This window comes from Salvia hispanica, chromosome 5, assembly GCF_029641045.1.
Source record: "Salvia hispanica isolate PSC_SH4W2 chromosome 5, Shi_PSC_v1, whole genome shotgun sequence".
In the NCBI taxonomy this organism is placed as follows: Eukaryota; Viridiplantae; Streptophyta; class Magnoliopsida; order Lamiales; family Lamiaceae; genus Salvia; species Salvia hispanica.
Window position 1 is genome coordinate 36583739 of NC_142696.1, and position 26988 is coordinate 36610726.

The 26988-nt window shown below is 37.7% G+C and overlaps 4 protein-coding genes, 1 long non-coding RNA gene and 1 pseudogene across 9 annotated transcripts; 5 read left to right on the plus strand and 1 right to left on the minus strand.

Moving 5' to 3' along the window:
- The first annotated feature begins 770 nt into the window (after positions 1-770).
- LOC148926737 (uncharacterized) lies at positions 771-1584 on the plus strand. Its single transcript, XM_089059234.1, has 2 exons — positions 771-787; positions 855-1584. The coding sequence occupies exons 1-2, from the start codon at positions 771-773 to the stop codon at positions 1582-1584; spliced, it is 747 nt and encodes a 248-aa protein (XP_088915360.1).
- Positions 1585-5883: 4299 nt separating this feature from the next.
- LOC148926738 (putative UPF0481 protein At3g02645) lies at positions 5884-7010 on the plus strand. Its single transcript, XM_089058437.1, has 2 exons — positions 5884-6566; positions 6775-7010. The coding sequence occupies exons 1-2, from the start codon at positions 5976-5978 to the stop codon at positions 6907-6909; spliced, it is 726 nt and encodes a 241-aa protein (XP_088914563.1). The 5' UTR covers positions 5884-5975; the 3' UTR covers positions 6910-7010.
- A 593-nt stretch (positions 7011-7603) lies between these two features.
- Positions 7604-11828, minus strand: LOC125203112 (uncharacterized). Of its 5 annotated transcripts, none has more exons than XR_016130342.1 (7): positions 11315-11828; positions 9965-10044; positions 9780-9847; positions 9585-9653; positions 9407-9494; positions 8308-8490; positions 7604-7850 (listed from the first exon to the last, which is right to left on the minus strand). It is a non-coding gene; the product is annotated as an uncharacterized LOC125203112 (long non-coding RNA). The 5 variants fall into 5 exon arrangements; XR_016130345.1 differs by lacking the exon at positions 11315-11828 and adding an exon at positions 10586-10690; XR_016130346.1 differs by lacking the exon at positions 11315-11828 and adding an exon at positions 10586-10689 and having other exon boundaries at positions 9780-9842.
- Positions 11829-16558: 4730 nt separating this feature from the next.
- LOC148926739 (uncharacterized) lies at positions 16559-19694 on the plus strand. Its single transcript, XM_089059235.1, has 2 exons — positions 16559-16782; positions 16926-19694. The coding sequence occupies exons 1-2, from the start codon at positions 16559-16561 to the stop codon at positions 18442-18444; spliced, it is 1743 nt and encodes a 580-aa protein (XP_088915361.1). The 3' UTR covers positions 18445-19694.
- A 2131-nt stretch (positions 19695-21825) lies between these two features.
- LOC148926740 (UPF0481 protein At3g47200-like) lies at positions 21826-24044 on the plus strand (annotated as a pseudogene).
- Positions 24045-24893: 849 nt separating this feature from the next.
- Positions 24894-26602, plus strand: LOC125189433 (putative UPF0481 protein At3g02645). The gene has a single exon (XM_089058656.1). It carries the CDS (start codon positions 24954-24956, stop codon positions 26373-26375), a length of 1422 nt encoding a protein of 473 aa, XP_088914782.1. The 5' UTR covers positions 24894-24953; the 3' UTR covers positions 26376-26602.
- Positions 26603-26988: the final 386 nt, after the last annotated feature.

Genomic DNA, 26988 nt, shown 5'->3' on the forward strand with positions numbered 1-26988 from the left:
TTATCCAACTTCGCGAAACCTTTCGTTCCTTCCTTCACCGTTTCCTTGTTCGACATTTTCTATTGATTTGATCTTTGTTAGGGAGATTTTGAATATTGAACAAAAACGGATAATCTGAAAGTCGTGATAAATCACTTTCAGATCAAATCAATTTCGGTGATTCTACCAAAATATTTGATCGGATACAATTCAGAGAAATCAGAGCTTCTGCATGTTGATGTTCGAGAAGTATATTGAACCAAAAGAATCGATCAGATTAAGAAGAAGATGAATCAGTGCATTTGTAGATGAACCAGTGCATCTGTTGGGGGGAAAACCGAAAATAACTAATTTTCAAAATGTTTTTCGAAATTGCAAATTAGTCCTTTGACTTTCAGAAATTACATTTCCGGATGAATTTCTTATATAACAATTTCGTTGGAAATAAAGCCGGGGGCTGCCGCCCCTTGGACCCCGCTACCCAGGGGCGCTGCCCCCGGACCCCCGTCCATCATAATGAATTCAAATAAGCTGCACTCCGCACTTCCATACTTATATGATGTATCATTATGATAATACTGATCAATCAAGTTAACCCAATTGCACTAAAATATCCAACACTTCTTCTACTCCAAGATTGTTGAGGAAGCCGCCGCCATCAGAGACTGCTACGCGGAGAAATACGACGACAAATCTCTAGCGTTGATGATGCTTTTGGATGCAAGCATCATCATAGACTTTATCCACAACTACTTGGGGATGGAAGGAAACAGCTTCTCGGACTGGCAACAATGCCGATGAACGAGAAGTTGCTTCGTTTATCTCACGTTTTTTCTCCGTGTTTTTATCCTTTAAAAAGCGTGTAGTAGATAAAGACCTCAAGAAATTGAGGATCCTCCCATTCACTTCCTTGAAGCTTTTCAAAGAGTTATCGTGAAGAAGATTAAAGAGGAAAATATAGTTATGTCAGTTAATAAGGTGGTGTTCCTGCAGTCTGGGTTTCCCATGAGGGAAGAGCCGGTTGATGCTGGCATATCATACATGCATCGTTCCGTGATGGATCTCAAGGCCAAAGGACTCCGCGTAAGGCCTGATCCCGACCTATCGCTCGCGGACATAACTTTTGTGCCCGGTTTCTGTTTCAGCGAGCTCCGTCTACGAGTTCAGTACCTCTCTGACCTAACTCCGGTGGTGATGGCAAACACGATCGCGTTTGAAGTTCTTCCGCACGGATGCTCTAGTCTGGCGGTGTTGTCGTATGCCATCTTCATGAAGTCTCTAGTGCAGAGCCCACAAGATGTGAAGGAGTTACAGGATAATGTGGTGATTCTGAATAGGCTTGCTAATTTAGAGAAAGTGGTGGAAGTTATAAAGGACATCGACAGGTTTGGGCTGCACGACCAAGATATATTCAAGGATGTGAAGATGAGGATTGAAGAGCATTGCAGGAACAAGGCTAGAACGTGGCTTGCTGATCTGATTTTTACACGTTTTCGGACCCTGTGGACTGTTATCGCCTTGTTTGCTGGAGTGCTCCTTCTTTGCCTTACTCTTTTGCAGACTTTTTTCACTATTCGGTCTATCAATCAAAGACTCATTTTGTAACAGCCCGGCATTTCTAGGGTATAATAAATACGGCGACTGTTAACTAGGCGAACTTAAGGCAACAAGAATGTAGACTAGGGTTTCATTTAAAGAGATTTGACCAAGTGTTTAATGAAGATCAAGGCAATAAGTCAACGAATTTAAATACGAAAAACAAGATTTAATAGCTAACATAGGCTAAGCTCAAAAGTCAAAGGTTTATTGTAGCTCCAACAAAACGCAATAATTCACCATATTCTAATTCGAAGAAATAAGTTCAAACCAACCAAAGATAATAAGTTTCAAAATATTGAAGAGAATGCGAAGCCATGTATGAGGACACGACTACACTCAAAATCCCAACCATCCATATTATTCGATTCAACTGTCTCAACACCACCGACCGCCCATCGCCGCTCAACCTGCACATAGGGATAACACATGCAGGGCTGAGTATATTTTAAACATACTCAGTGGACTCATGCCAAAATATTTTATAGTTATGTCACCCTTACCATAGTGAACTCGAGGTTTAGCATTTAATTTAAAAGATAGCATCGAGTATCACAAAATATTTCATGGACTGGCCAGTCAAATAATACCTCTCATTTTCTCATCAATCAACAATTCATATGGTGCGACGAAGTGTGGCCACACTTTGGCCCACGAGACTGGCCGACTAGCAAGGACGGCTCCCGATCTCCCGTGTACACTAGCCTGATAGGGTTTGCGGCCCTACTCAGACCCGAATTCGTTTATATATCCCTATAGCCTAATGGAGCGCACTCGCAAACTAGGCATCAGGCACACACAATATCCAAAATAATCATAGGCATGGCATAACAGTTTAATCCACCCTTATCGCTCCACTTTCATATATTTGCAACATAAGAGAGAGTTTAAGAATAAAGCCCACCTCGATTTCCTTCGATTTCAAGTACGAACTTCTTCTTGTTATCACACCGAGAACGCGAGCTATCACCTTTAGTTCATGTATTTCAAATAAGTCTCAATCATGGATCAAAATCATGCATGTTCTCACGTTTCCCTTTTTCCCATCGATTATTTTCAATATTCCCATTCAAAAACAAGTACGATTATCATATCGTTTTTATTTACACAACAACTCCAGATTTATCATCAAATCGTGTCACGCATGAGTGTTTCCCACACACAACACACGCACACACACAACACACGTGTGCACGCATACCGAGGCATGCACACACACACACGGTCACACACACACATACACGGTCACACTCACACACATGCATCCAAAATCATCGATTAATTTCCCCCTTCACTCGATCTAAATGCATGTGGACTCAAGAACACCGATTGATCGGTAGAAGAAGAGAAGATCAAAATAAAAATACCTTTTCAATAGAACAATCGGTAGGAAACAAGTAGGATCTTGATTCTTCAACAAATTCTTGAATTTCAGCTTCAATTCTTCACACAAGATGAAGAAATAATGGAGAAAGTAGAAGAAAAACTTGAGAGAGAGTGGGAGAGAGAGAGGTCGAAATTTTGGGAGACTGGGGCGTGATTTTGTGATGCTAGGGTTTAGGATTTCTCATGTATTTATAGAGTGCAAGATATAATCCAACAATTAAATAAATAAAGATTTGGAAGAGATTTGTTGGTTGAAGTTGGCGTGAAGTAGGGGAGAAATAAGGGGGAATTCGAAATTTAGGCTATATTAATTAGCCTAAGATTTAATTTGAATATTTCACGAAGTAGACTAAAATATCACGGAGCAAGAATAAAAATAATAATTCTCCCCAATTAAAAAGGAACTAGGCGTGTATTTTCATTCCTCCACAAGGAATTTAATTAAAATCCTAATTAAATAGGATATGGCAAGATCTTCTTAGATTTGGAAAGATATGCTAGGATATTTGAATTTATTTATGGAAGAGAATAAACAAGGGATCAAATAATAGAATAAAATAATCCCTTCTCCCATAATATAGGAGATTTTCGAAAATCTCCTTAAAGAAATAATAGGGGCCGAAAATTCACCACTTAAATAAGGAATATTGGACTTTGGATTTAATTCGGATAATTATCCCAAGCAATAATTAAATCCAAGAAAAATAGGATTTCTTCTCCAATAAATAGGAGGGGTCGAAAATTTCACTTTATTAAATGATGCTCCTATTAAATTCTCACTCATCCCTTAGGAAAATAATTCACTACCATTATTATTTTACCCCACATTAAAAATATCCACATATTCGAATTTCACATCCACTTCACATTTTCCAACGACTTTGACCATTCCACGGCCACGTCATATTTTTCCACAATATTGACTATTCAATAGCCACGTCACATATTCAACAAGTTTGACTATTCAACTCAAACTCAACTCCATATCGCAATTAGGTCACAAAGAATATTGCAATAAATCATTCATCATTTAATTCCACATAATCATAGCATTAAAAGCATTTAATGCAAAAAATTTCACGTCACAAAAATTAGGGTTCGAAAAAGCGGGGCGTTACACATTTAGTTTTAAATTCCACTACAGGAAAAGTGTTCACACATAAACATGTGTTTGTGACCAAACGTTTACTTATTTTGTTGCTACATATACATGTCTTTGTAGCCATACGTTTACCAAAAGCCGTTAGACTTATTTTGTTGCTAGAAAAGTTGCTTGCTTTGTGTTTGAATTACTATGTGTTTGACATGTTGTGAAAATTGTGTAAAGATATACTCCGTAACACACTAGCAGGACTTAACGCAATCCGAGAAGAAAAAGAGATATTAAAAGGAAATAAACTGAATTGTAAAATACATATCGAAACTTTAAACCGTAATATAGTCGTTAGCCAAGTCGAGGAGTCATCTTCCGCAACACAAGATGCGCCCTAGTAATGCTCTCGGATTGACGTGCCTTCCCTAAAGATAAAACCACTTCGTCTCTGAAATAGCAACACCGCTAACAACAGAGCTCTGACGAATTGGATCATGCTAAGGAACAGAGCTTTGACAGAAAGGCAAAACGGAGAGAGAGAGAGCGCTTATGCAGAGAATGCTTTATTAGTGTTGTGTTAGAATGCAAGGATGTCCGCCTCTTTATAGGCACAGTCCAATACATGTGGAGATTGGACTCAATGCAGACATTATGCCTGCTATTATGGTTTGACTGTAACCACTGAGGTTACAAATTATTATGGGAGCTAGAGGTTGATCCTTGACGCGACATATTTGGACACGCCTCGCGTTTGGGATCGATCTGGACATGGACATCCTTATGTGTCATCCATAGCACACGACGCAGGGCCAGGACCACGTCCATGGTCACGGCACACGGGTGGCAAGATAGATAAATTACTACATAAAAATAGAAAAAATATATAAAAAATTATGGGACCCGTAATAGTTAAGCGAAGAGATGATGGATTATGTTGTTGTTTCTTACACAAGTAATGATATAAAAAAGTGGTGTGAAGCTCATAAGAACATCTACCATGGGATTGCCCTAGCAATGGCTTATCAATAGGTCGGTCAACAACTCCTCCTACTATATCATCATGTCCTTCCCACAGCCTAGCCAATAATGTCCTAGCCCTTCTGAGAAAAAAAAAAACAAAAAACAACGAAACTAATTGGAGAAAAAAAAACATAGAAAAAAATGAAATGAGAATAGGATATTTTAGGAAAAAAAATCAGCTAGTCGATCGCTCGCCGCGCAATAGTTGACTAGTGATCGGCTAGTCGTGCTCGTCCACGCCCCAGCTATAGGGCGTTGTTTTTTCGTCCTCTCGGCTAGCTGAGCGCCCTAGCCGCATGCCGGTGGCTAGGGCATCAGCTAGTCTGCTATTGTGGATGTTCTAAATAATAAAATTAGCAAATAATTTAAGGAACATGGGGTGGATTGCTGCCTAAAAATCGCCCGTGCAAACGGAATTGGGAGCTTAAATTTTTGGGCGGTTTATTTCATTAATATATCAAGATTGGGTTAATTAGTTGTTATGTTGCTAGTACTTGAATTGTTCAATACTTGACAAGAGCTTTGCATTAGATTACTTTTCGTGATTTTTGAAAATGTAATTGATATAACACCACATCTTTACTGATTAAAATTATTATTATTAGTAACTTCATAGTGCAACGTGTATACTATTTTACTGGATGATTCATATTTGGTTTGACAATAGCCACATTGCCAAAACTGACTCTAGCATTCAATCTCCTTGAAAATAAAATAACGGGTCAAACTGAAATTCAGATTGAAGATAGTATATTCAGTTGCGGTATGAAGTTCAAGAATCAAGATAACCAAGTCCTTCATTTTCTTTTGAATTACCATTAAATAAAGAAAAAATCGACCATGCATATGTAATGTGAGTACTCATCTTGAGGAAATTATGGCATTGACTTTGATATAGAAAATGGAGAAGTACTCATCTTCAAATGACCACGTTAACGGTGGAGGAAGCCGCCGCGAAGACTTTGAAGTAGCGGTGGACATCGCAACGCTCCAAGACTTCTCAGACCTCCTCCACTCTCAACCCAACAAACTCTACTCGGAATCACGCCGCCAAATTCAAAAAATCCCAAACCAGATACGTCGCCGGAATATTCGACGGAGCCAGCAAGTGTACGACCCAGTGCTAGTCTCCATCGGGCCCTACCACCACGCCAAACCTGGGCTCCGTCGCGCTGAGGAATTCAAACACCAGTGCCTTAACCGATGCGCCGGAGGAGATGACAAGAAGAAGGCCTTCTTCTACTCCAAGATTCTGGAGGAAGTCGCTGCTATCCGAGACAGCTACGCAGAGGCGAAGATCGTGGAGAAATACGACGACAAATCGCTAGCGTTGATGATGCTTTTGGATGCAAGCATCGTCATAGACTTCATCCACAACTACTTGGGGTTGCCAGGAAACAACTTCTTGGACTGGCGTCGATGTCTTGGCGCTGGATCCTGGCCGTTGATGATTCGCGACATCATGCTCATGGAGAATCAGATCCCTTTACAGGTCACTTGAAACTAACTGATTTATCCTAGTCTCATTATAGTTGAGTCATTTTTTTAATTATCATGTACGTTGAAAAAGAAACACCTAAACTATAGTGGAATGAAGGGAATATAATTACTATATATATTACAATAAAATTGATGAAAATAATTAATTTAATGAAGAAAATTAATGACATTAATAGTTGGACAATGAATATCATACTCAGGTTCTGAAACTGCTCATCGCCATGCAGTACGAAGAAGGAGAAGGTGCTTCATTTCTCCGACGTTTTTTCGCTGGGTTTTTAACCTGCAAAGCACATCTAGTAGGTGCAGTGGCGGAGCCAGGAATTTTGCGGTGAGGGGTCCAAGAAGAAGAAAAAATTTAGCGCTCACTGTTAATAAATATAGATATCTCGATGATTTTGTTATCGAAATTAGTCGTAGGAAGACCCTTTTATGTTTTGCCTTTTTTCATCGTTTAGAATTAAAATATCTTAAATAAAAGAATGTTTTCAGATATTTAGTACACAAGAAAAATAAATGCATATCAAGAAAATTTAATCTTATCGAGAATAATTGATATAATAACTTTGTGATGATCTTAAAAAAAAATTACCTACTAAGAAAATTAAGATTTTCATAAATAAAACAATTGTTTAAGTGTACATATTAAATTTTTTTGATAAAACTATTAATTATATTACAATACTTATAAAAAAGTAGTTTAAAATGTATATTACAATAATGACAAGTTATTGAACAAATAATATCCTTTCAAACTATACTCTTTAAAAGTCACGAATTAAACAAATCTCTAATAAATGAATTGACAATAAAAGTTATTATATATAGCACATCTCTAAAATATAATTTGACAAAAAAAAAATTAGAATATATCATTAGATAAAAATAACCTTTCATAGTGATTAGGTGAATATTGCAATTTATTTGACAAGAAATGACTTACTAAACACATGGCCAAATCTATCAATATATAAAGTGGCAGTTTTTTGAACTGCCACCTGTCAACGTTTTTGGCGGGAAAGTGTCATATGTTTTCTATTTTTTTAAAAATAATTTTTGTAGGCTCTAAAAATTCATTTTTTGAGTTGCAGGCTTCTCTTTGCACACAATAGATCCAGTCTACTATGCGTTGCAGCCTTGTAGGTATGTATAGGTTGTAGTATTCTATTACTACTATCTATTACAAAATCTATTTATTCTATTACAAAATATATTTTTGAAATGAGAGAGGAAGTTGTCAGTGATCCATTGGTCTCTTTCCAATGAGATGCTGTCCCTGATAATAAATACAAAAGCAATGTTAGGAATCATAAAAATATATTGTTTGGAGTATATAATTTCGAAATAATATGTGAAATAGTATAAATTTTTGTATGCAAAAAGTGCAGACTTATTGAATACAACTATATGAATATTCCCCCACTTTTTTTTCTTGGAACAAAAAGGAAACCCAATTAAATTCAATATTTTTCCATGGAAACTATGTAGTCATATCTGACAGTTTACAAAATAGAAATATATCTAATCTGAAAAATAGTATAATAATATTCAAGACCTTTAATTTAATTCCGAAATACTAATAATTTAACTCTAGGTGAATATGGTCTGAAAAAGCAGACTTGGGTGATTTAATTTTATCATGTATAATAATCTATATGCATCTGTTAAGGTGATATACAACAACTACATCTCTGAGCCAATTTGGATTCATATCTAAAGAGAGAATTTGATACCTTTTCTATTTTGTGTTGATGAGTAGAGTAGCGTTTAGGCACCCACGCCTGCCACATTATCCGTGCTCTCTTTGTGGATTGTGGCGTTCCAGTTCTCTAGGACTCTCTCTCTCCTTATTCTGCAGAGTGAGAAGCGGCTCCTTTATATAAGGGTTTGTATTGTGTCACAGCTGAATGAGTCACCTATATACACAAGAGTAAGTTAGGGAGTAATATAATAGATGAAATGGGCTTTATATGAAGTTATATGATTCTGAACTTAATGAAATTAAATGGGCCGAGCTTTACCAAATTTTTCCAGTAATTTAAATGACCTATATCAATGTATGTTTATAAAATTATAATTATAATTTTAACTTTTTTGCATATCATTCTTAAAGGCCTTTTAGTGAATATTATTAACTGATCCAATATTTATATTTATTATATGGCAGGTTCTTTGATGATTGTGCTTTTCTTGGGAACTACACTTTTTAACCAGCATGCACTCCATGTGTGTCCTATAAATACCCAGTTATAACAATTGAAAATCACTTATCAAGCTCTCTCTACCTAAATCACTCAACAAGCTCTCTCCACCTAAATCACTCAAACATTATCAGCCAAAAAGAATACTTCGGTTTCTTTGAACATTCTTCCCTCCATTCTTCTTCATTTACAGTTCTTCATGCATTTCTTTGTTTTTCTGTCTTTTACTATTTCTAAATGTTCATTAGCTCCTATATAAAGTCATTTACCACCATTAGATGATATTTGCAGGAGGTTGACCTATTTTTAAATGTTATTTGCCTTTGAATGATATTTGCAGGAAGATGATCTGTATCTCTTATCAAGCTCTCTCAACCTAATTAAATCACTCTTAACATTATCAGCTAAAAAGATTACTTCGGTTTCTTTGAACATTCTTCCCTCCATTCTTCTTGCATTTCGTTGTTTTTCTGTCTTTTACTATATTTAAATGTTCATTAGCTCTAATATAAAGTCATTTACCTTCTTTAAATGATATTTGCAGGAGGATCATCTGTCTCTCATATGTTTATACTAACATGTTTATATAGAATTCATTTTTTAATGTTCCAATTTCAGAAAAAGTTCATACCTTTAATCTGCCATAGCATCCACTGCTATCTTATTTTTCTTCCTGTCGTGGCCCCTTCATGATGTCTGTTCTTTTTTATCATCTCCTGCTAATAGAATATAAATTGCATTTTTTTCATTTACTATTCTTTGTGCATTTCAGAAAAGAGTTTGTACCATTAATCTGTAATTTTGTTTACCTCATCCAGTATCAGGATTTAATTTGGCTTGAATGTATGATGCTTTTTGTTATTGTTGGAGATCATTTCCTGCAAAAACCATGGATATTATGGTTTATCTTGATAGAGAAAGATCTTCATGTGTTGTTGGTTATTGCTGTAATTCCAATGATTTTTAAATAGGTTTGAATTCAGTTTAATTAGATTATTGATTACCTCATGAATATTTGTCTTAACTTTGCTTTCATTATCTGCCACCGCTATTTTTGAGATCAGTCCCTGCACTAAGTAATTAGATTAAGTTTCTGTCTCAGGTTTTCTTCAAGAACTCCTGTTTTAAAATGCATAACCTTCATAATGATTAAACACAGCCAAGGAAGAACCATAGAGATAATGCTTACCTCAAATCCAAGAGAGCTTTTATCCCTATCTATGACCATATACTGCAGAGTTCTTCCTTCTCCATTGTCGACAGTAGTCACTGTAAATCATAGTTAAAGTACATTTAGCAACCAACCAAAGCTAAATCACACATACACAATTAAATACAATCATGTAATACACAAACTCACACCTTTGAAGAAACAAATGGTGAATATGGATTCCATTGTTGACACTTAATATATCACCTAATTTCTAACCCTTTTTATTTATTGATGTGCAGTTAGTTAGCATCTTCGAGACCCTTGGGAGAACAGGTTTTATCATAGTTATAAGCCCAGCTAAGATACCTAAACTCAGTATATGCCCTCTTATGAACTTTTATTGAAAAGTCATCTCAGTATAAACTGAAAGGTCATCTTGGTTAATGTGATTTTCAAAAGTGTAAAATTTGAAGTTTTCCCATAATGAAGTAGTCCTCAGTGGTTTTTTAAATTTACTACTATTCTTTATACATTATCTTCTTTCAGTTACTGGATTCACATATTCCTCCTGAAGCAATGAAGAAGTTAGAAATCTTAAATACTTAAGAGTTATGCATCTCAACTGTTAACAGTTTGAAATTCAGGTAAATAATATACCTTGCAACAGTCTTACTATTGTCCTCATTTTTCTTCAAAACTTTAGTTGTACCTTTTTTTTTCCTGGCACTTGATAATCACCATCAGACTAAAACCTTAAATATATATACACTATGCAATGATTTTTACAGATTAAGCTTGACAAGGTATTTAACTTTTTATTATATCCTTAACATGAATTCTTTGATCCTCTTTTTCAATTTTAAAGCCCTCTCCAGTTCTTTGAACAATTGCACTCTGCTTTGTTCTTCAGCACAACCAAAAGATTTTTCTTTGTTGACCAATTTTTAGCATCTTCAGAAGCCAGCTAAATATAAGCAAATTAGTATGATGTATATGCATTTAGAACAATAAAAGTAGAGAACTAGATAAGCCTGTTAGAAATTTTACAAGCTTTTCACTCCAAATTTCTCTTGAATAAGTTATAAATCTTTCTTTGTTAATTTTACTGCCAAAGCCTTCACCTTGGAATGATAAGGCAACATGCAACATGCAAAAATATTTGGAGCAAATTTATAAAGGCAAACTAATCAAAGCGAAAGAAAACAGCCGAACCAAAGAGTTTAAAAATATAACTTGCATCTCTAGGGCTGAACTTAAATGAAAAAAAACACCATCATTCACTAATCTGCAGAAATCACTACCCATCAACGAAATTTGAACGCAAAAAATCAGTGTGGGATTAACGGGCCAAGATATGGATTAACACAGAGATAGAGCATCCATTACCTGATTCTTGCTGGCCAGTGGCGGCAAAGAGTTTTTAACTTTATCTTATTGCTGTTGGAGACGGTGTAAGGAGGAGCTATGCAGTGGGTTCGGTGAGGGTTTTGAATTAGCCGATTCGGAATTTTAAAAGCTGAAGTGGCGAATCAGCAGGAGACGACGGATTCACGGTTCCGGGGGGCGATGTAATTTTTACCGATTTTGCGTAGGGTTTGTAGAAATCGAATAGGTGCGTCTGTTGTAGTCGTGGATTGGAATCAAGGTTATGTTATCCGGGTGGTAGTGTTATCGCCGTTTTGGAATGGGATGGAGTCGTCGGCCAGCCGTTATTGTTTCGGTGTGGGATGGAGCTAGGGTTTGATCAAATCGAAACGGTTTGCCTCGCCGACTCATCCACCGTGTCCCAGATCGCATCGTCGGCGACTGAAAGTGGGGAGGAGTCGTCGCGTCGTCGTTTCGAGCATTTGGTGAAGGCAGAGAGATTAGGGTTTTGTCGGTGGGCGGCGCACCAAGCGAAAGAATTTGGTATTTATATGGTCTATTTATGTTCAATTATTTCTAATGTAAATTAATTAGATTTATTTTAGATAAACAGTCTAGGTTATAACTTAATTCAGATTTCATTAAATTGTTGTAGTACTATTAATTTCTATTACATTTATTTGTTTTGGGTCGTTTTAATGGATCAAGGAAATTTGGCAGGCTTGTATTAATGTGTATACAATGGGCCACACTTTCATTTTATTTGCAGCCCAATATTGTTATATCTGAAAAATCATTTTCTTTGGTGTTGTAATTTTATATAATTGCTTTGTAAATTTCTTAATTATTCTCTATATTTGATTTGTTTTTATAATTTAAATATAATTAATTTAATCATTTGTAATTTACTTCTATTTTATTAATATTAAGTTTTATTTTTTGTAATTGATGTGGGTGGATATGTTGATCCCTTAATTATAAATGGACACATTGTTAATTAGCGTAGTTCGTCTAATTTGAGTGAAACTAATTTGGATTTGTCGAATTTGATTCAAGGTGAAGGTATTTTTGCACTTTTTTTCTTTTTTATTTCAATATTTAACTTTATTGAATTTTATATTTTCAACGGCGTCAATTTTCTTTTGGCTGTGTTATATGCTATGATGTTTAATAAAATTCGTTTTGTGTACAAATTTCTTTTTATTTTTGTTTATAATATTTTGAATACTCTTTATAATTAATTTATTTTTTATTTTTCATTCTATATTCTTTATTTTAATATATTTTGCTCTAGAATATTTTAATCTACTTCGCCGTTAACTAAATAAACTACTACTCCCCGTGTACCCATTTTATTTATGAGTTTTATATTTTCAGTCGGTTCCTAATTAAATCTTTCACTTTGTTTTTACTACTTTTAGTGATGGACATATATTCAACTAATTCATTTCGTGTACATAATAGTATAAAACTAATATGAAAAAATTATAATTCATACGCCACTAATTTTTATAACACATATTTTTTTACATTATTCAAAACCTGTATCAGGTCAAAATAAAACACTAATAAACTTTTATTTCTTACTGAGAAAATATCCTTAATAAAAAAGGATTAAGTTGTTGACTTTTAAGCTTTGAGCCTCTTCATTCATTTATTCAAAATTAAAAGTAGTTTGGCCCTCTCAGTTATAAATTCGAAAATCCATTAATTATTTAACTATATACCTTGAACTATCTTATTATATTTATTATATAAAAGTTATTTTCTTCTTCATTTTATCATACTACTAAATAAATAAATTGAATGTATGCATAGGGCTGGGGAAAAATACCGAAATACCGAAATACCGGCCTTATCGTATCGAAAAAATACCGAAAATACCGAATTTTCGGTATACCGTGACTTTCGGTACGGTATGATACCTTACCGAAAGATTCCGGTAAGGTAACGGTATGAATTTTCAAATACCGCGGTATACCGCTGCATACCGAAATTCGGTATATACCGTAAATTAAGGTATATACCGTAAACTAAGGTATATACCACAAAAATATAAACACAATTATATATAAAAATATATTTTATATATTTTTAAATTATAAAATCTATCATAAAATATAAATATAATTATGAATACATTATATTTAATTTATTTTTAAAATTATAAAATATAAATAATATTCTAGAAACTTTAATTTTTTATTTTAATTGATGTTGAAAGTCAGGTATACTGTAAAAGTAAGGTATACCGAACTTCGGTACGGTATACCGAAAATGAGATACGGTATTGGTATGGAAATTCGTCATACCGAAAATAAGGTATATCGAAGTTCGGTATACCGAAAACTTTGGTAAGGTAAAGGTATGACTTTTTCGCTTACCGTATTTACGGTAAGGTATACGGTATGGTGGTTTCGGTAAGGTATACCGTACCTACCCACCCCTATGTATGCATGAATCACGTTCTATTTCATCATTGCATTTTATTTGTCATTTTAAATTTACCTTCTTCTTTGAGTGTTTATTATTTTTTAAAATGTATAGTTATCTTATTTTAGAAGGTAAATGAGAAATATATTTTTCAATTTATCTTTCCTTTTCGAAGGGGGTGATGCCATGATGTTGTTATATTTAGTTCTCAATTCTATCTTCTTATTATTCGTTTTTTAAAAATATTTGGGCCGTAGTTTGAAGATTTTAGTTTGTGGGGATGAGAATGATAGTAGAAGTGATTCTACTTTTAATGTTGTTTACAAAGAAGTCTTTCAAAATGTATGAATTACTGGTGTCAGAGAGATGTTTGTAACGATTTTGTTGAAAAGATGTTTGAATTCAATGTTTTGTTTATAATGAACTATTTATTTTTTAAATAATTTTATTTATTTACTTTGGTATTTAGTATTACTCAATCTTTTCTTTGTATATCCTAACTTCTATTTCTTTCCCTCATTGTTACAGTGGATTGATAGATGTAGAAGGAGAAGCATGTTTTTTAAATCTTTATAATCTTATGAATACAAAAGTGAAATAGTTTCTATTCTTGATTTGTAATATGTCTTTACATTTTTTTATATATTTTTTATTTTGATTTAATTCATTTTAAATATTTTTTTTTATTTTTTGAAAATCACTTGCCCCGTGCATAGCACGGGTGGTAAAACTAGTATTTAAAAAGGGAAGGTAGGAGTGCGTGGCTGAGAATCAAACTTTGCACCTCTACCACAACTATGATATATAGCCAGCATCACTTGCCAACTATGCTAACAAGTTATATGAGTAATGCTTCTGAATATATATAATATAGTAAAAACTCGAATGGCTGGGGGGCCCTTGGGCCCCCCATGCCCCAGCGTGGCTCCGCCCATGAGTAGGTGTAGACCTCAAGAATGCAGAGATCCCTGAAGAAATTGAGGATCCTTCCATTCACTTACTCGAGGCTGTTCGGAAAGTTATAGTGAAGAAGAAGATGATGATGAAGAAGAATGAGATTAAAGAGCAGCATACACTTATGTCCGATTATAGCTTAGTTAATAAGAACGTGTTCATGTTGTCTAGGTTTCCCATGAGGGAAGAAACAGTTGATGCTGGCGTATCATACATGCATCGTTCAGTGATGGATCTGAAGTCCAAAGGAATCCACATAAGGTCTGACCCTGATCTATCGCCTGGGGAGATCACTTTCGTGCCTGGTGTCTGTTTTAGCGAGCTCCACCTCCCAATTCAATACCTAACTCCAGTGGTTGTTGAAAACATGATCGCCTTTGAAGTTCTTCCACACGGATGCTCTAGTCTAGTGGTGCTGTCCAACGCCATCTTCATGAAGTCGCTAGTGCAGAGCCCACAAGATGTGAAGGAGTTGCAGGCCAACGGGATGATGCTGAATAGGTTTGGGAATTTAGAGAATGTGGTGCAAATGGTAAAGGAGGTTGACACGTTCGGGCTGCATGATCAAGATATATTCAAGGATGTAAAGAGAAGGATTGAAGAGCATTGCAGGAGCAAGGCTAGGACGTGGCTTGCTGACCTGATTTATAGTCGTTTCCGGACTCCATGGACTGCTATCGCCTTGTTTGCTGGAGTGCTTCTTCTTTGCCTTACCTTTGTGCAAACTTTTTTCACTATCTGGCCTACGAATCAAAGAGCGCTTTAGTTTTCGATTTATGAAGTAAGATCGATAGCATGGCAATTGGCATTAATGTGAAATTGTGGGAAATTTGTCATAACAATTGTGCGAGTGCTTGCTGGAGTAATATATTTCAAGAATTTAAATACAGTACAATGTACCCTCTCAAAGATTCTGTGTTCACAATGAATAATTCATTTGCAAATAACGCTCGATTATTATTAGTAACTTCAGTATTTGTTTTGCACAAAACACCAAACACCGGTGAACAAGGCAAACGGAAGGAACAGAACACCACCACATCTAGAAAATAAAAACAGAGTAGGACTCCAAACTCCAAATACAGTAAAGCATCAAATTCTGTAAACTCTTAATTGACCAAAAGTGATCTCTTTTCAACATTTGTGGACACTGCACCTCCTAATAGAATCATCACATTAAACCAACATTTAATTTTTCACATTCTTAACTAAATGAAAAAAGAAAATCATAAAACAACTTAAAATGAAGAAATGTAGCGGTAAACAAACTCAGACCATGCAAAAACAAACAGTGAAAGTGAATATGATAGGGACTCAAACATTACCACACCACCACCATCCAACGTGCTACGTGGACGAGGTCCCAAAGAAGTGAAGATCCATGCATATCTTTGCACATCTTTAGTTTATTATTATTTCTATAGTTAGACTTATTCTGGCTTATTTAATTCACGTGATAGTTTGTAATCTTTTATATATCTTGCCTTGCAAGATATCTTTTGGGTCTAGGTTAGATATCCTCGGGTTTTCTTGTCGGTTCTTTCCCGAGACGAACTAGGTAGGTCGAACCGTCTAGGGTTGCGGATTCTATAAATACTAGAATCTCATAGATAATTAAATTATTGAGAAATAAACATAAACTTATTCTCATTCTTCTTGGCGTGAAAACGCACCCTAGAACCTCAACTAGGGTTTTATCGTTCCGTTCATCTTCTATCTTTCGTGTGCTCTTCGATTTCCGGCGATAGACCATCGAAGGTCTATCAATTGGTGCTTTCTTGAATTTCTCTTCCCCCGCACGTTGTTAAGAAGCAGCTGATCTCACACCTATTTGTGCATAAATCGCCCGCGCGACGACAAGTTTCAATTACCAAATCAATGGAGGAAACCCTCGCCAAGATAACTGCTGCCATTACCGTCGCGAGACCCAAAGAGCCGCGGGACCAGCAGCCAGTCGCGACGCCGATGCCGTGGTGGTCGTTTCCTCCGTCAATCACGCAACCACCAGTGGGTATGAAGGTTTGGGCCCTACCACGCCTCCGCCTCGAGCCACCACGTTTCGATGGAGCGAATGCCCCAGATTGGATCCGTATGATCCAAACGTACTATAACCACCACTACACACCGCTAGATGATCGTCTTTATCTTACACAATATTTATTCGATCCCCCAGCATCAGATTGGAGAGAATATTGGGAGGTAACTAACAAAGGAAAGAGCTGGGACGATTTCTTGTTGACTGTAGAGCAGCGGTCGATCCCGAATTTTACAAACCATACGTGGCGACCGGCCGGGACCAGCGGAAGCCCAACCGCAAAACGGCGTGCCTAGTTGCGAACCAAGAGCTCGATTATCAGCCACCGCAGCGTAAAGAGGAGGCCACACAAGTAAGTATCAATCAATTTGGTGTTCTACCTGTGACTGTGATTGTTTCTAGCAATAATTTTGCTAATGGGAGTGGTTCTAATTCAACTATTTGCGATTCTGAGGTTACTGTGGATGCCAACAATGGTGTCCCGTTCAATTCGGAATTGTATGAGGGGGTTTCAATAGATTTACCGCTGGAATTGGTGGCGGATAAAGTTCCTAGCATTGTCAAAGCTCTCAATGATGGAACTGCCCTTTCAGTTTCATCACAACTCTCAACAGACCCAAGTTTAGTTGCTAATCCTTGCGACGGGGTTAATGGTCCGGCCGTTTGTCATTCTATAAGATCTCCACAAAAAGATCCACAATATGCAGAAACTACTACACCATCATATAGTGATTTAAAGAGGCCTCATCTAGAGCAACAATCTCTGCTTACTGTTAGTGATCTCAAAGTGCTTGATGGTAAGATTACTGAGGAGACAGCTGGTCAGATTACTGAGGAGACTGCTGAGATTCTTAATAAAAGGAAGCCTTGCTCCAGCTACAAACCAAAGGCGATGAATGACAGTGGAGATGGTTCAACAGGATCCGGAGCGTTTGATGATAATTTCAAGTGCCGAACATCAGTTTGCATTGTGCCGCGAGCTCCAATAACTGCAGGGGACAGTAGTAATCCCCGTCTGCTTGAGAATGAGAAATTTGCTTGCTTCGACGACACAAGTGATGCAGGTCCGAAACCATTATTTAGTGATGGGAGGAAGTCTTGCCCAGAGCCAAACACTTTGCTTGGTGTTGGACATCAAGACGAGTTCAGACAGGAACAAACACTTGCTTCTGATTCCCGCTCGATCCCTCCGCGCAAAGATGTGACACGTTCGGGCGAAAGCCTTAGCTCGAATTTGAGACAGTCAGATTCCAGTACTATGTTAGATATTGGGGAATTATGCGAGCGAATTGACACATTACAGATTTCTCCGTTCCTCCCGCTGACTCCGGTGGTGGAGAATTGTCTCAGGGGATATGGACCTCTTCAGGCAGCGGATGCTTATTATCTTCATAATTTCAGTTTCCGCGAATTGATGGGTGATGACCGGCGAGTTCACAGCTTCATTCGAGGAGGCTCTTTTGTTGTCAAATTTTCCAATAAGAAGTTCACTGATCAGGAACAAATATGCGGATATATTGCATTCTTTCCAATGGGGGAGCCTTTGATAGCTGGTGAACAGTTTCTCATTGCCTCCTACTATGACAGGGTCGTCCCTTTTTCGCTGTTTTTTGCTTTGGGTGTTCCAAATGATAGAGTAATGGCCAGACGGCTTGCTCCAGATATTATTGGGGCTGCAAGTAACGAGCAGGTCTTCTTAGAATCAGCTGATCGAATACAAAAAATGTAGTCTCTTCACATTCGTTTCTTGGTCCCTTATTTTGGTGGAATTTTCTATCTCGGGTGGAACGCCCGTGTTGGGATATTAGAGGACGAGAGTAATGGGCATGGAGGGGAACGGCATACCCGAGGGGACTCCGACCGTGAAACGGGCCACCTTGATCTATGTGGTGATACCCGCACTTTACCACCACGAGAGACGCGCCATCGCCGAGCCATACCTATTTGTTTCCAGATCGTTGCAAATCAATCTCAGAGGGAGATGCTGCTCTCTCGACTCTCCGCCGGAGTTAATGGAGTTGTCCAGGTCCATTTTGAATTCAATACTAATGAAGATATCACACAATCCAACAGTGTTAACATCTGCGAAGATCAAATCAATTTGGAAGAATTCAACGGTGGAGATCTGAGCAACAATAAATACAAACTCGGTGTCAAATTCAGTAAGCCTTCTTATCCCAAACATGCGGTCCTTGAGAGGACCGTAAATGCTTGTGGGGACAGCAAGCAACCCAGCTCTTTGAGGACTCTTTCGGGTCACATGAGGCGTCATTCGATTAAGAAGAAGGGGATGCATTTGTTTAAAGAATGTGACAGAAGGTTTGAAATCATGAGAGCCAGGTTTGGTGACATGAAGAGTGATTCTCAGAGAATGATGAAGGTGTCTAGTATTGTTGAGCCTGGTGTGAATGGTTCGCATTGTGATGTCTCTAAGCTTGATGAGGTAAAAGGAATTGCCGCACCAGACGTATATGAGGTATTTCAGGCAGCCACAGGAGTATATGAGGAGTTTGTTCTCAACGTGGTTGAAGAGCTTGGGCCTACTTTGTACTGTAGGCTGAAAATGCTTCATATAAGTGACAACCTGCACTTGAGTGATCGCCTAAAGGACAAGAAACGCAGTGCCAGGGTTCTTCTCCAGTTATCCCTTCTCAGCCAAACTCAGTGGCTAAAACGGTTGGCGACATTAGTTGCAACTCTCCTGCTCTTTATCTTTGTTATTGTAATTCCACAGGTCCAATGGCTGATGCACCACTTCCCAAACATTCGCCTTGAGGACAAGGCGATTTTTATCGGTGGGGGAGTTGATAGGGACTCAAACATTACCACACCACCACCATCCAACGTGCTACGTGGACGAGGTCCCAAAGAAGTGAAGATTCATGCATATCTTTGCACATCTTTAGTTTATTATTATTTCTATAGTTAGACTTATTCTGGCTTATTTAATTCACGTGATAGTTTGTAATCTTTTATATATCTTGCCTTGCAAGATATCTTTTGGGTCTAGGTTAGATATCCTCGGGTTTTCTTGTCGATTCTTTCCCGAGACGAATTAGGTAGGTTGAACCGTCTAGGGTTGCGGATTCTATAAATACTAGAATCCCATAGATAATTAAATTATTGAAAAATAAACATAAACTTATTCTCATTCTTCTTGGCGTGAAAACGCACCCTAGAACCTCAACTAGGGTTTCATCGTTCCGTTCATATTCTATCTTTTGTGTGCTCTTCGATTTCCGGCGATAGACCATCGAAGGTCTATCAAAATATGTATATATATTAATTCAGTAATAGTAAAAGTATATCCCTAGAGTAACTTTTATCCATTGAGCGACGACCCTTCCACTCGGCACCGTCGGATCACTAAGGCCGACTTCCCTGCTCGACGGGTGGTCTTGTAGTCAAGCTCCCTTCTGTCTTTGCACTCGAGGGCCAATCTCCGTCCAACGAAATATATAATGTTATTCTAGTATGTACAACCGAAAATAAAAATGAATGGAGTGGAGGGGGTACTAATTATCAAATCGCATCCATTCCTAGTCTTTTTGGAGGATACGTTTCATTATTTTTAATTTTATTAGTTTTGTTTTTGTAATTTTTGGAGATTGGAACGAAAATGAATCAGATGAATGAGTAGTATGATTCTTTTCAAAAGAAGTTTTTCTTAACTTAACATATTCTATAGCATATAATTTTCTATTATGATGTTGTATGATGTCGGAATGACCGAATGAGAGATGAAATATAATTAACGTTACCAGACGTAAAATTTCACTATTGGCTGCCGACGTGTCATCAAGAAATTTTAAGAAATACTCTCTCCATCCGTCATTAGGAGTCCCATTTATGGTTGGTACGGATTTTAAGATATGTTAAGAAAGTTAGTGGAAAAAAGTTAGTGAAATATGAGTCATATTTGTATATATTAGTTTTAAATGAAATGTGAGTGAAATGAGTTAGTGGAAGGTGGAACCCTATTAGGAGTATCATTTATGGTAAAAAAAATGAACGGGACTCCTATTCGCTGACGGACTAAATGAAAAAACGGAACTTCTATTTGCGGACAGAGGAAATACTCAGTATTGCAATAATTAATAGCACTGTTTGAGTTTGAGTTTCTTTTATCAGCGATTTGTATTGGTGCTGGTGGACTCGTTTTAAGTTGATAATTTAGTGAGGATAACTTAATTCGACGAGTTTGACGATAAATGTTGCAATAATTAATAGCACTGTTTGAGTTTGAGTTTCTTTTATCAGCGATTTGTATTGGTGCTGGTGGACTCGTTTTAAGTTGATAATTTAGTGAGGATAACTTAATTCGACGAGTTTGACGATAAATCTACATTGAGAAAATTGACTAGCATTTAATATCCTTGAAAGTAAAAATCGTGTCAAACTTGAATTCAAAATGATGACTGTAATTTCAGATGAAGTTTAGAATTCTAGATAACAATGTTCTTTTAGTATAAAAAAAGAATACTGCACTATCACTTTCAGATTTCAACAACCAGCTTATGAGTTGTGACAAAATAAATATATAGACCACAGAGTAGTTGAAACTTGTCCGTCCACCATAGAAAAAAATCGAATATCACAATCATTCAAAATATTAAGGCCATGCTTGGTATGATGGAATGGAATGGAGGAATGGAATGGCATTCCTACCTCCATTCCATTCCTTTACTTGATAAATTTTTTCCGTAGGAATCACAATTCCATTAGGAATGGTCATTCCATTCCACATGGGAATACCCATTCCATCCATTTAGCTAAGGAATGGTCATTCCATTCCATTTCATTTTCCTTTATTCTTATTTTAAAATTTAACAAAATTATATAAATATTATTTAATATTATATTTAAATTTAATATCTTCTCAATTTTAGCATAAATTAAAATTTTAAAATTTTTAATAATTGAAAAAGAAAACACACACACAGAGCAACTCACACAAACACACACACAACAACTCTCACACACACACAACAAAACACACACAACAACTCACACAAACACACACACAGCAAAACACACACACACACACACAACACACACAACAAAACACACACACACACACAACAACTCACACACAACAACTCACACAGCACACAACACACACACACAGCAAAACACACACTCACACGCAGCAACTCACACACAACACGGACATAGCAAAACACACACACAACAACTCACACACAACACACACACAGCAACACACAACAACACACATGCAACAACACACATAGCAACAAATACGCACACACCACCACACATCAACACATGCATACACCACATATGCACACACTCATTTACGTGTATCGTACAAATTTATATGATCCAAAATATTGACAAAAATATTTTTGAATAAATATTTTTTTTATAGAATCAACATATTAATTATCCATATTTCATTCCATTCCATTCATATATTATTTTGTAGTTACCAAGCATAGGAATGAAATCAATCAAGGAATAACAATTCCATTCCATTTGTAATCCTTACATTCACCAAGCACAAGAATGGAATGGAATTGTCATTCCATTCCCACCTTCATTCCATTCCCATCTCCATTCCATTTCCCCCTCATTCCATTCCATCATACCAAGCATGGCCTAATACTATTGATGGAGCATCGCTGCAAAGACTTTGAAGTGGCTGTAGACATCGCAACGCTCCAAGACTTCTCAGAGCTCCTCCACTCTCAACCCAAGAAGCTCTACGAGGAATCACGCCACCGCCGCCAAATCCAAAAAATCCCACCGCAGATACGTGGCCGGAATAAGCGGCGGTGCCAGCAAGTCTACGACCCAGTTCTTGTCTCCATCGGGCCCTACCACCACGGCAAACCCGGGCTCCCTCGACTGCTGCGCCGGCGGAGATGACAAGAAGAAGGCCTTCTTCTACTCCAAGATTCTGGAGGAAGTCGCTGCCATCAGAGACGGCTATGCGGAGGCGAAGATCATGGAGAAATATGACGACAAATCTCTAGCACTGATGATTCTTTTGGATGCAAGCATCATCATAGACTTCATCCACAACGATTGCCAGGAAACAGCTTCTTGGACTGGCAGCGATGCCTCGGTGCCGGATCCGGGCCGTTGATGGTCCGCGACATCATGCTCATGGAGAATCAGATCCCCTTACAGGTCCTGCAACTGCTCACCCCCTTGCAATACGATGAAGAAGAAGCTGCTTCGTTTCTCCCATGTTTTTTCTCTGCTTTTTTAACCTTCAAGAGGCGTGTAGTAGATGTAGAAATCCCTCAAGAAATTGAAGATCCTCCCATTCACTTCCTCGATGCTTTTCGGAGAGTTATAGTGATGAAGAGAATCAAGATCAAAGAGGAAGACAGAGTTATGTCTGTGTATAGCTCAAATAGCAAGAGCATGTTCCTGCAGTCTGCACTGTCGATGAGAGAAGAGACGGTGGATGCTGGCATATCATACATGCATCGTTCGGTGATGGATCTAAAGGCCAAAGGAATCCGCGTAAGGCCTGATCCCGACCTATCCCCCGCGGACATTACTTTCGTGCCCGGTTTCTATTTCAGCGAGCTCCGCCTCCCAGTTCAGTACCTCTCCGACCTAACTCCGATGGTGATAGCAAACATGATTGCCTTTGAAGTTCTTCCACACGGCTGCTCTAGTCTGGTGGTTCTGTCGTATGCCATCTTCTTGAAATCACTTGTGCAGAGCCCACAAGATGTGAAGGAGTTGCAGGCCAATGGGGTGATTCTGAATAGGCTTGCTAATTTAGAGAAAGTGGTGGAAGTGATAAAGGAGATCGACACGTTTGGGCTGCATGATCAGGATATATTCAAGGATGTGAAGAGGGGGATTGAAGAGCATTGCAGGAGCAGGGCTAGGACGTGGCTTGCTGACCTGATTTATACCCGTTTTCGGACTCCATGGACTGCTATTGCTTTGTTTGCTGGAGTGTTCCTTCTTTGCCTCACTTTTGTGCAGACTTTTTTCACTATCAACCAAAGACCGCTTTAGTTTTAAATTTTACCAGTATGAAGCCATACTCATACAGGAAATGTCAAACAATCCAAGCTCATCCATTGAAGCTAATTCATTCATTCCACAAACGGAAAAGAGATTTCAGACATATGCATGTCTCTGTGGACCGTGGCTAAACTTTTACCTAAAGTTGTGAGGCTTTTTTTGTTGCAGAAACATATGCATTGTGTTGAACTATGCGTGTGACATCTCATATTTTAGTTGCAAAGGGGGTCTATATGTCGAATTGTGGGGATTTTGTCATATCAATTGTGTGAGCATAAATTTAAATACAAGGTAGCCTCCCGAAGATCGTGTGTTCACAATGAATAATTCAAGAAAGTGTTTGATATTTGATTTGACGATAGAAAATTGGGAAAATTATCTCTAGCATTTAATCTGCTTGGAAAAAAAAACAAAAAGGATCAAATGTAAGTATACAAAAATTTGAATAAATTAAAATTTAAGGTATCATTGGAACTATTTTCTAATCTTATTTTGGGTTTTGAAGTACAGTTGGAATTGACCTTCCTTACTAACACTCACAGCTCATCAATTTTTCACTCATTATTCACGTTGTGGATACCCTTATTAGCTACGTTTTGTATAAGCAGAGGAGTAGCAATTTCAAACAATTAATTTTAGTACGTACAAAGATAATATTGCAACAGCAATGGCCAAGGCGAGGATCGGAATCTTATTCTTGCTAAGAATATTCTCATTCCAACCTCTGCATCTCTTCAATAGACTTCATAACAACTAACTAATCTCAAAACTCTAGTAAAACATACTTGATTATTGCCAATGCCACTCTCTTTGCTTTATCCAAACGGAATTAGGAGGTTGAGTTAATGTATGGTTGTTAGTACTTAAATTGTTCAATACTTGCAAGCTGAGTTCGAAGTTTTAAAATGTAACAGAGTTGACACGACACTAAAGGAGAATAATTCATTGAATAAAATGCATATGGGTTAGTGAAATATTTTTTTGTCTCCAGTTGATGTTTGTAAAAGACCAGCAAAGAAAATGAACATAAACTACACGTGTGAATTTTGTATATATTTAAAGTATTTAATTCAACAATAGTCACCATTGGAAAATTGACTCTAGTATTTACTGATTATTTAATCAATCAGCTTGAAAATCTGAATAATCGGTTCAAACTTCAAAAGTTGCAAAAACTCGAATTCCATTACAATTCATTGTTGCATTAACTTCTTACATAGAAAAATGGAGAAGGGCGAAGGAAGCCGCGGCGAAGTAGCGGTGGACATCGCAACACTCCAAGACTTGACAGACCTCCTCCAATCTCAACCCAAGAAACTCTACTCGGAATCACGCCGCCGCCGCCAAATCCAAAAAATACCACCTCAAATACGTCGCCGGAATATGCGGCGGAGCCAGCAAGTCTACGACCCGGTTCTGGTCTCCATCGGCCCCTACCACCACGGCAAACCCGGGCTCCGTCGCGCCGAGGAATTCAAGCACCTCTGCCTCGACCGCTGCGCGAGTGGAGATGAGAAGAAGAAAGCCTTCTTCTACTCCAAGATTGTCGAGGAAGCCGCCACCATCAGAGACAGCTACGCAGAGGCGAAGATCGTGGAGAAATACGACGACAAATCTCTAGCGTTGATGATGCTTTTGGACGCAAGCATCATCATAGACTTCATCCACAACTACTTGGGGTTGCCAGGAAACAGCTTCTCGGACTGGCAGAGATGCCTCGGCGCCGGATCCGGTTCCTTGATGGTGCGCGACATCCTGCTCATGGAGAATCAGATCCCCTTACAGGTCCTGCAACTGCTCATCACCTTGCGATACGACGAAGGAGAAGCTGCTTCGTTTATCTCACGCTTTTTCTCGGCGTTTTTATCCTACAAAATGCGTGTAGTAGATAAAGACCTCAAGAATGATGAGGTCCCTCAAGAAATTGAGGATCCTCCCATTCACTTCCTTGAAGCTTTTCGAAGAGTTGTCGTGAAGAAGAAGAAGAAGAAGAAGATTAAAGAGGAAGATAGAGTTAATAAGAAGGTGTTCCTGCAGTCTGGGTTTCCCATGAGGGAAGAGCCGGTGGATGCTAGCATATCATACATGCATCGTTCCGTGATGGATCTCAAGGCCAAAGGAATCCGCATAAGGCCTGGTCCCGACCTATCGCCCGCAGACATAACTTTGGTGCCCGGCCTCTGTTTCAGCGAGCTTTGCCTCCCTGTTCAGTACCTCTCCGACCTAACCCCGGTGGTGACGGCAAACATGATCGCCTTTGAAGTTCTTCCACACGGATGCTCTAGTCTGGTGGTGTTGTCGTATACCATCTTCATGAAGTCGCTGGTGCAGAGCCCACAAGATGTGAAGGAGTTGCAGGACAATGGGGTGATGCTGAATAGGCTTGCCAATTTAGAGAAAGTGGTTGAAGTGATAAAGGACATCGACACGTTTGGACTGCATGACCAAGATTTGTTCAAGGATGTGAAGAGGGAGATTGAAGAGCATTGCCGGAGTAGGGCTCGGACGTGGCTTGCTGATTTGATTTTTACCCGTTTTCGGACTCCGTGGACTGTTATCGCCTTGTTTGCTGGAGTGCTCCTTCTTTGCCTTACTCTTCTGCAGACCTTTTTTACCATTCGGCCTATCAATCAAAGACTCCTTTAGTTTCAAATTCCACTAAAGGAGAAAGGTGTTCACACATACATGTCTTAAAGACTCCTTTAGTTTTAAATTCCACTTAAGGAAAAGAGTGTTCACACATATACATATGTCTGTGGCCGAACGTTTACTTAATTTGTTGCTACATATGCATGTCTTTGTGGCCATGCCAAACGTTTACCAATTGCCGTTAGGTTTTGTTTGACATTCTTTGTGTAGACGTGTATGCTATTTTACTGGATGAGAATAATTAATTGATAATATGCATGCGTTATTAAAGGACTTTTGTCGCCAAATGACGTTTGGATAAGACATGAATGAAAATGAACATTGCGTGTAGAAGTTGATACTAGTATTTCATACTGAGATCCACGTTGCGTAAACTCGCTCTAGCATTTAATCTGCTAGAAAAGAAAAAAGAACGAGTCAAACTTAAATTCAGATTTGAAATACCAAAATAGTACCTTTAAAAATTGCATCACTTACTTTTTCAATGGATCAATCTTGCGACAAAATAAATAAATTAATAAATAAATAAAAATTTGACCATGCTTATCTATACATATATAAAAAAGGCGAGTTTTGGCCAATATTTTAAATATTTCTAATTTAGATAAAA

Excerpts from the sequence above, each read along its gene's own strand:
- LOC148926738 (XM_089058437.1), top strand. The coding sequence starts at position 5,976 with ATGGAGAAGTACTCATCTTCAAATGACCACGTTAACGGTGGAGGAAGC. Across the intron at positions 6,567-6,774 it reads AGAATCAGATCCCTTTACAG|GTTCTGAAACTGCTCATCGC; the intron begins GTCACTTGAAAC and ends TATCATACTCAG.
- LOC148926739 (XM_089059235.1), top strand. The coding sequence starts at position 16,559 with ATGGAGGAAACCCTCGCCAAGATAACTGCTGCCATTACCGTCGCGAGA. Across the intron at positions 16,783-16,925 it reads TGGATCCGTATGATCCAAAC|AGCAGCGGTCGATCCCGAAT; the intron begins GTACTATAACCA and ends TGTTGACTGTAG.
- LOC125189433 (XM_089058656.1), top strand. The coding sequence starts at position 24,954 with ATGGAGAAGGGCGAAGGAAGCCGCGGCGAAGTAGCGGTGGACATCGCA.